The sequence below is a fragment of the Eucyclogobius newberryi genome, unplaced genomic scaffold (genome assembly GCF_026437365.1).
Source record: "Eucyclogobius newberryi isolate DKJ021-1_F unplaced genomic scaffold, fEucNew1.0.hap1 SCAF_4, whole genome shotgun sequence".
NCBI lineage: Eukaryota > Metazoa > Chordata > Actinopteri > Gobiiformes > Gobiidae > Eucyclogobius > Eucyclogobius newberryi.
Genome location: NW_027316056.1, coordinates 20,898,838 through 20,908,119, shown reverse-complemented (window position 1 = coordinate 20,908,119; position 9,282 = coordinate 20,898,838). Strand labels below are relative to the sequence as shown.

At 38.4% G+C, this 9,282-nt stretch overlaps 2 protein-coding genes across 4 annotated transcripts in view; both read left to right on the top strand.

Annotated features, from left to right (window-relative positions):
• The window catches only part of clta (clathrin, light chain A), a 5,639-nt gene extending 4,172 nt beyond the window's left edge, over positions 1-1,467 (top strand). For 2 of the 3 annotated variants that reach the window (XM_072462490.1, XM_072462491.1), the window contains one exon: positions 1,065-1,467. In XM_072462490.1, the coding sequence (XP_072318591.1) occupies positions 1,065-1,236 (172 nt within the window). In that variant the 3' untranslated portion in view covers positions 1,237-1,467. Of the gene's footprint in view, positions 1-221; positions 258-1,064 lie in introns of all 3 variants that reach the window. The other variant, XM_072462489.1, reaches the window with a different exon arrangement.
• Positions 1,468-3,779: 2,312 nt separating this feature from the next.
• On the top strand, positions 3,780-8,407 carry LOC140377163 (N-acetylneuraminate-9-phosphate synthase-like). Its single transcript, XM_072462485.1, has 6 exons — positions 3,780-3,975; positions 6,067-6,282; positions 6,361-6,460; positions 6,935-7,089; positions 7,713-7,979; positions 8,064-8,407. The coding sequence occupies exons 1-6, from the start codon at positions 3,844-3,846 to the stop codon at positions 8,271-8,273; spliced, it is 1,080 nt and encodes a 359-aa protein (XP_072318586.1). The 5' UTR covers positions 3,780-3,843; the 3' UTR covers positions 8,274-8,407.
• Positions 8,408-9,282: the final 875 nt, after the last annotated feature.

The following is a 9,282-nucleotide window of genomic DNA, read 5'->3' as shown; positions in this document are numbered from 1 at the left end:
ACTGTGATCTATTCCAAAGATATCGTATCTGGGACAATGTGCAGTGAGTTTTATAGCTGTAGAAACTAAAAGCTGTTTTAAAATGTCTGCACAAAACCCAAGCCTTTGCATGCTTCCTTTTAACATCGTGCTGAATTTGTCTTTCATTTGATTTTCTATTCTCTTTCTTCTCAATTCTGACTTTTAAAACTGTTTTCCCTTTTTCTATGCATCTTTTAAAGCACACACATTAACCATCCTTGCTACCGCCTAGACCAGTTAAGTAAAAATATACTACAGAATGTACATGATCAATGTTATTCTTCAAAGGGGCTGATACCCATCAGTGACTAGTTATGGTAGTTTGAGTTGGTAGTTTTCCTTTATTTATTTTTTTATTTTTTTTTAGATTCTTTTGCGGGTGTACTTGAAAAATGCCAATGGCAGTGGAATTTAAAACCGGTGGGAGTTGATGTATTGGGAGCTTTTGTATTTTCTCCCTTTTTACCTTTTTTCTAACTTCCAAAACAATAAATTTGCTTTTTCTAAAACTGAGCTTTCACCTGCAGCTTATTGCATGGCCAACAAGCCAATACTGCTTCATTTTTAGGGTTGGTTAAAAAAAAAACTTGTCCCAAGGATTAAAGTCCAGTTTTATTGTATTCATACAATTACACTGGACTTTCTTTGATTTAATTTATTTTTTTCTTGGATGAATACGATTTTTTACATTTCCCAGGGACAAATTTATTTTGGTGCATTTTTTAACCAACCAAATTTGCTTCAGGCTGTTTGGCATTTCCCTTTAAGTAAACATTGAATAGTCTTGTTACTGTACAGTAAACTGAGCCTCTCAGTAGTTTTAGCATTGTTGTCACTTGTGTCTTGAGATTCCTGAATTTGTCTCAGCTGAACCATAAACTGACAAAAGTGTGACCACAAACCTTAAAAGAGATTTGGCACCCAGCGCAGTTGGTCATCAGCCAAGGCCACTTTCAGGACTGTTTACATGTGTCTTTTACCTCTTTGTTTTTGCCTAAACCTTTTCTCCGTCTCCTGCCTCCCTCTCCTCTCCCCTGGTTTAGGGCTGCCGAAGAGGCTTTGATTTCCGACCTGGATGAAAACAACCCTGGGACTGAGTGGGAGCGTGTGGCTCGCCTCTGTGACTTCAACCCCAAGTCCAGCAAACAGGCCAAAGATGTGTCCCGCATGCGCTCTGTGCTCATCTCCCTCAAGCAGTCGCCTCTAGTCCGTTAGGCATACATTGCACTCTGGTCCACTCGCCTGACTGCAGTGCAAATACTAGGGAGGTCAGCTCCTCAGTTCATATCTGTTCAGTGTTTTCTCTTTCCTCCAAGAACCAGCGTCCAGTAATCACAAATAATTTCTTATAACCAGATTCAATTAGAAATATTATTATCATCAGCTCTCACTTTCTCCCTGTCACAACAAATTGTTTTCCTGTACAAAGACAGGGAGTGGTCACTAGTGACGCCAAAACGGGACGTGTTGATTCTTAGTTTACATCATGGTCACATTAAAAGTTCCCAGTTCAATTTTCAAATAGATGCTGTTTACTTACAGAGCTAGTGTTAATAATTGTGTCATGTGCTCCTTGTCCATTCACCCCCATTTATAACTTTTAAGTGTTTTTAGGGACCAAACTGTAAAACCCAAGTTGCATGTGCACTCTCAACTTTGTGTGAAGCTTGATCTTGGCTAATTTTCAGTTTTCCAATCTATGCATTATGAAAGTTTCAGTCAGGAAATCCAAGACCAGTCATTCCAATGTAGTTTTTATGTCTGCTTGTGCGTGTGTGTACTCTCTGGATACCTATGTACATATGCAAAAGTATAATAATAAATACAGTAACAATATCAACACATTTTGCTCATGATGTTAAAACTACATATTTGTCAGTTGTTGCTTGACCATATACATTTACTGTCCTCAAATTTCAATGTGAATAAATACAGAAAAAAACTCATTGTTTCTAGTATTATTGCTTAAAGTTTTCGATTTTGTTGAAATACTGTTTATGGTTTTAGATCTGTTCAGTCCACCAATGGTGCCTAACAGCCCCTTGCATCAAGATCCAAAAGTTGCCAATGGTTAATCACTCTGTTGGCCACTGTATTAGCCACCTCCAGGGGGCCCCAGATAGGTCATTATTTAATAATGATATACATTTTTTAAATTCATTAAGAACACGATCATCTCTGGATTAATGAAACAAATAATCCTGAAATTGTAGTGATTTCTTTGTGTGGTTAATTGCCGACTTAAAAGCATTGATTACAAGAAAAAAAAAAATCATTGTCCATGTTTAGAAGGCTGATGTTTTTAGCCGTATGGATTTTTAACTGTAGTGCAGATACTGTAGGATAAGATCACTTGGGATGGTGTTGCACTTGGGAGACAAAGCCTGGTTTGATGTGATGACATATTTTTGATAATTTCCATTTAAATTAAAAGTCCAAAACACATAACTTCAGCCACTTTGTTCGGCCACTTGGTCCGCTTTTCTTTCTTTCTTTTTTTTTTTAAAGCATCCAAAATCATGTTTAGCCACCTTCTAGATTGGTCAGAAGTGGTCAGCCACTTGTTCGGCCACTTTCTGAAGGGGTCGACCACATTTCAAAGTTCAGAAGGGGACCCAAAACACAATTTTGAACGCTTTTTAAAGTAACTAGTTACATTAGAAGATTACAATGACAGTATCAAAGGCACAGGCCCATCGCAGTGAGCTAATAATAACCTGACTTATGTTACATTTCACATCATACAGGATGAAGGGCGCATACTGCAATGTATATGTTTTGTTTTTTATTTAATTATCAATGCTTTTAAGTCAGTACTTAACCACGCAATACAATAATTATAATTTCAGGATTCTCACATTTTCAGTCATATAGAGATAGTTCTATGAATCATGTATCTGTAATTGTGTCCTTAATAACATAAAAAATAAGCTATTTTTGATTCATGTTTTTGTTCTTCCTGTTTGGCCACCAGTATTTCGCCCATGAATTTTCTGTGTGTAAAACAACCTCTGCCCAACTTCATTCAATGCAAATATCAGGGATCTCCTGAGTCCAGTCAAGCAAAGCTTTGTAAACAGAAGTATACATGATACTGTACAAAACAAGAGACACCACTTTATAATGTAGGCCTATCTATGTATGCCACATGTGCTGCTCATGTACAACCAGGAAGTACAATTATAAAACACCAAAATTGTTACACTGGAAAAAAAGGGAAAATATAGGGAAAATTTAAAATCTTAATGGGCCTATAATCCTGTAACCTGGCTCACTCCAGATTGATTGAATTAATTTGGCTGGCCAGGTTAATAATAAAGATGTGTAGTGTAACTTTTCATAGCACTTTATGTGTTTATTTACTGGGGGAAATAAAATGGAAGTATAGAAAAGAAAGAGACAATGTCCTTTAAGCTGCACAAAGTTCGACTCAAGTTGTTTTTGAATAAAGAAATTATTGAATTTGTTGATGTCGATGATCAAGTTAGCTATGGCTATCATATATATATATATATATATATATATATATATATATATATATATATATATATATATATATATATATATATATATATATATATATATATATATATATATATATATATATAATGTGTGTGTGTGTGTGTTTGTGTGTGCGCGCGTAAAGAATGAATACGCTTCAAACGATGCATTTATTTTTTCCATCCACCCGGAAACAGTCCTTTGCTCCGGAAGCAGTAACATATCCTGGTTCCGGGTTGGCTTTTGACACATTTCATTCACTGTTCGTCTCCGTCTGTCGCGTCAGTTTGTTTGTCTCTTGAACTCGTGTGTTGAAGAAAAATGCCTTTAAAGTTTGAGTTGTGTCCGGGGAGGATGATCGGAGGTTCTCATCCGTGCTTTATTATTGCAGAGATTGGACAAAATCACCAAGGAGACATTGAAATAGCGAAGAAGATGATCAAAATGGCAAAGGTAATATTGTGTTGAACTGCTCGAGATCATTTGAGAAACAAAATGCATGAGCCAACCCTCTAAATAAGTTGTTTTATTGCTGGAGTGGCTATAGCCTTGTGAATTCAACAACCAGACACGACATGTGTGCGTTGTAAGTTTACATGTCATTTTTAGTCACCTTAACCAATTGTGAGGCTTAGCTCAAGTTATCTTCGAGACTTTTTGAAGATGTACGGAAGAGGAACTGATTGATGAATTTCTGCAAACAATCACTAAGAAATAATTAAATTGAACAGAGTATGTCTTTCTCAAAAGGTGGATCTTTATTTACTCGCGCCCAGTAAATAATCACTGTCCCTGACAAAGGTCCCTCCTCCCCCAGGACAATGACAATACACATGCTTTTAGAGGCAGTGACATAAACTGACACGTAAGCACATCACAATCAAATCAGCTCCGAAAGAGCTAGAACAACCACCAAGGTCTTAAGATACAGAGGCGCTGAAGCATCTTTATCAGAGACCCATATTATCTGTAACTAGTAATAATAACAAAACTTTATTACTATAAAATTGGTTATGTTTACTTTTGTACTGGCTCGTATTTTATTGGTTAAATAAGATGATATATGTTAGAGTTAGAACAGCATAAAGTGGTAAAAATATGAATGTTGCGTAAAAATTCATTACGTTCTGTATTTGTAATGTGTGCTTGTATGGTTACTTCTATATAATGTAACGTTTGACTATCTTTACTTCGTTAAAGAATGTAAATGTATTTAGTTTACAGGATACAAAAGTTGTTTTAAGCTACTTGTGCTACTTAAAACATAAACACATTTGTTATTTTTGATAATTAGGCCTGAGCTCAACTGCCACACATACCTTCACCATTTTGATTATAGTAAAGCGTGCAATATCATTAATGAGGTTTTGGGCCTCTTTGAACCGTGTTTCGTCGTAAATCGATGCAGACAGACTGCGGTATAGAATGGGCTCGTAGGGGAAGACACACTGATGACAGACAACATGACCAAAAGGGCCTGGAGGGAGCGTGGGGGGAGTGTGGGGGGCGGTCGTGTGACGTCACGTGAATGACCTCTATTGGTCCTGCCGAAGGCAGCATTGCAACATGTGGGCGCCGCCCGTTTCCCCTGGCACAACCAGTGAATACGATCATGCATACTGCTATGACAAAAAACTCCTCCTTGGGCGTTAGCCCAACCAACTTTAAATTTGGTAACGATCATCTACAGGAGCGGGGCACCAAAAGTTATAAACATTTTTATTCCAAGTGTTACGGTCTCTGTGTGGGAGAGCCGCAAATTTGACTGAATATTGTGTTCATTTGCACTGGTTATGCACAGCACAATGAGGGTCCGTCAGCAGCATCTCTATCAAGTCGAAAATGCGGAGTACGGATCACGGCGGCCCGTGAGGCCCGTTGGATGCCGCTTGCGGTTTGCTATTGTTTTTTTCTAGTAAAAATGGTCACTAAAATAGCACAACCATACAAGACTTAACTTCAACAAAACATTAGGCATATCTATTACTTGTGTAAATGTTTTTATGACTTGTGTGCTGTCGAGTCTTTCCCTTTGCCCCAGGTCACCCATGAAAGAGAGGTCTCGATCTCAATAGGTTCTTACTTGTTTGAATTAAGGTTAATAAAAAAAAAAAAACATGTACAATCACATTGAAATTGTATTGCTACTGCAAGAAGTAAGACTCCACACATTTTTCTTAGGAAATCCAGCTAATAAACAAACGCACGTGTGGCCGCGAGGCTGTTGTGTAGGTCCGCACGGGGGGAGTTCGCATGCGCACTTCCGCTTTAGTTCTCTGTAATTGACGAAAAAACGTCCATTATGCCTTTAAGAGACGTGTGGCTGTTGTACTGTGTTCATCCACTTACACAATACTGGCGCTGTTCGTATGTTAAACCGCTGTCCCTCCGGTCTACAAGCTCACCCTCCTCATCTTAACTAAAAAATGTGGTCATTGTAATTTCATTGTCATTGTAACGTTTTGAGAGCCCATGTGACTGTAGTCAGAGATTCATAATAATTGGCAATATCTCTCATTCATAAATATGGTTGAATTTTTCCAGGACTGCGGAGCTGACTGTGCCAAATTTCAGAAGAGTGAGCTGGAGTACAAGTTCAACAAGAAGGCACTGGAGCGGCTTTACACGTCCAAACATTCATGGGGCAAAACTTACGGAGAGCACAAGCGCCACCTAGAGTTAAGTCACGAGCAATACAAGGAGTTGCAGAAATATGCCAAAGAGGTGGGAATCTTCTTCACTGCGTCAGGGATGGATGAGGTGAGAGAAACTTTAGGTCAATAATACAAATGAATGACCTGGTTAGCTTGTCGAACAGACGTGTTGCTTGTTTTGTAGATGGCAGTAGAGTTTCTCCATGAACTCGATGTGCCTTTCCTCAAAGTGGGCTCTGGCGACACCAACAACTTCCCTTATCTGGAGAAAACTGCACAAAAGGGTGAGAGAAACGGTTTGCATTGCCAGTGTGTGGAAAAATAAATTATGATCTTTCCCCCAACATTTTTCAGTACATTCTAACTTGTGTGATCTTTGTCTTTTGTATTATGATTCAGATACTTATCCATACTGAAACTATTAGTGAAATTAGATACTCATTTTAAATATTGATGCTTAAAGAAATCCCAAACGGGACAACATTTGACCTTCTCTGGACAGTTTTTAAAATGATCTTGCGCTTATGCATGGTCAAAAGAGTACACATATTTTGTGTTTAAAATTACATTAAATTGTCTTTTTATTGCTGTTGTTATAATTCTGGTATTGAAATAGATATCGATCCTGTTCTTTATTATCGAATCAAGTCTGAAATGTTAGTATCAATTTGAGACGGCACTAGTCTTTTATTGCAATTATGTTTTCTCGGATTAGAACTTAAGTGATACAGTTTAATGCTTTGCTTTGTTCACGTCAGGACGTCCGATGGTGGTGTCCAGTGGGATGCAGTCCATGGAGACAATGCGGCGCGTATATCAGACTGTGAAGAAGTACAACCAGAACTTTGCCATTCTGCAGTGCACCAGTGCCTATCCTCTTGACGCCGAGGATGTCAACCTCCGCATCATTACAGTAATACATAATGCGTTTCAAATGATATGCAAATCATATTTTTCTCTAATTTTGTCAAATAGTCAATATAAATGACGGTCATCATAATTTTTGAGTCATCAAACTTTAGAGTACAATTCAATTGTTTAATGCACCAGTAGCTTCAAATACCTGTTTGCTGCTTTGTAATGGCATGTACTTGTCTGGCAGAAACTTTCTCCATTGTGCCTTTATCTGCACAAATCTGTCTGAGATCTGAATCGGCTACAAATGTCTTAATAGTACGATGATCACGCAAATGTTTTCCTCAAATATCTAAGGTTTTCAAACCTTGTCCAAGGCACTTAACTATTTCACGCTTATCGGCACTAGATATCTTTTTTCTTTCCTATATTGCTTGAAAAAGGTTTCCTTTAATTTAATTTTCCTGATAAACTAATTGGCACAGCTGTCTGAGATTGATTTCTCTGACCCAAAAAGCCCTGAGACGCAATACCATCCATAAGTTTGAAAACTACCTTTATGACACAATTTGCTTAATAATTTGAAACGCGGTGTTATTTGCATTGTGTCCACATATTTTTAGTTTCACACTTTGTCTTTACTTCTCTTATGTTAAAGTACTTTAATTCTGTAATCTACAGGAATACCAGAAAGAGTTTCCAGATATACCCATCGGTTACTCCGGCCACGAGACCGGCATTAGTATTTCAGTGGCAGCTGTGGCTTTAGGGGCAAAGATTGTGGAGCGACACGTCACTTTGGACAAGACATGGAAGGGTAATGACCATGAAGCGTCTTTACTTCCCACTGAGCTGGCGGAGTTGGTGTGTTCGATTCGTTTGGTGGAGAGAGCATTGGGCAGTGGCATCAAGCTGATGTTACCGTGCGAGAAGCCGTGCCATGACAAGGTTCAAATACTACTCAAATCTATACAAAAATCTGCATGAAAATGTGTTCTAAGATATGTCTGTATCTACCTTCTTTTTTTATAGCTTGGAAAATCAGTGGTAGCCAAAGTAAAGATCCCCAAACGAACTGTCCTGAGTCTGGACATGTTGACGGTGAAAGTGGCTGAGCCGAAGGGCGTTGCTGCAGAGGATATTTTCCAGCTGGTCGGAAAGTCTGTGACAGAGGATGTGGACGAGGATGAGAGTGTCACACCTGAAGTGGTGGACGGTTATGGAAAGAGACTTAAAGCCTGAAGACAACAACAGCATTTGAAATGACCTGAATCTCACTTCTGCTTACTAACAATGTTTACAAATCAGGAACTGTGTCTTATTGTCTTTCATAATTTTTGATGAGGGCCAACAATTAAATTACATTTCAAAAAAATATTACTCTGTGATTTCAAAAATAAAATCTGAAGAAATAAAATGGTTCCATCTTGTGTTCCTTGTGGTGTATCAGTTTAAATACAAATACGTTGTATACATTTCTTGGAAATAGATTAAGAATATGTCCATTATAGCTTACTTTAATGATACCGTTGCTGTCATTGCACTAAGGGTGATGAGCCAATGTTTCCCCAGAAGCCACAGTTCAATTGTTGATCATTTTATTTACTTGAATGAATAATCTGAAGAAATAAAATAGTTCCATCTTGTGTTCCTTGTGGTGTATCAGTTTAATTACAAATGATTTGTATAAATTTCATAGAAATAGGTTGCACGGTTGCAGAGCGGTTAGCCCTCGCCTCCCGATAAGGATACTATGTTCTCTCTAGGTCAGGGGTCCCCAACCTTTTTGCACCACGGACCGGAATAATGTAAGTTTTATTTTCACGGACCGGTGTACCAGTTTATGTTGCGGTCAGGTTAACTTGCTCAGAAGTGGGCGGGGCTTAGGCTTCCATTCGATTCAGCTCGGAAAAGACGCGTTTGTACATTAATAAGTGTGCCATACCAAAAGATCCGAATTGGAGTAACATAACGTACAGTTACATGTGTCCTCACTGTTCTTCTGACTGGTGAAAGCTCATCAGAGAAATATGGCAAAAATAAGTGCATAAAAATTACACCTCACCACCGCTGAATCAGTGGGAGCCCTGCATTGTGTATTATCCTGGGCGATTTTAACAAGGGGAATCTCAGCCACAAACTACCAAAGTACAGACAGTTTATTACCTGTAGAGAGGACCTCTAAGAAGTAGACCAATGAGGCAGTGGAGGAGCTACGTGCGTGTTTGGACATTACAGACTGTAAGGTTTT

Bases quoted from the DNA above. Each gene is read 5' to 3' on its own strand.
- LOC140377163 (XM_072462485.1), top strand. From the start codon at position 3,844: ATGCCTTTAAAGTTTGAGTTGTGTCCGGGGAGGATGATCGGAGGTTCT. The intron at 3,976-6,066 runs GTAATATTGTGT...GAATTTTTCCAG, and splicing joins AGATGATCAAAATGGCAAAG to GACTGCGGAGCTGACTGTGC. The intron at 6,283-6,360 runs GTGAGAGAAACT...CTTGTTTTGTAG, and splicing joins CTGCGTCAGGGATGGATGAG to ATGGCAGTAGAGTTTCTCCA.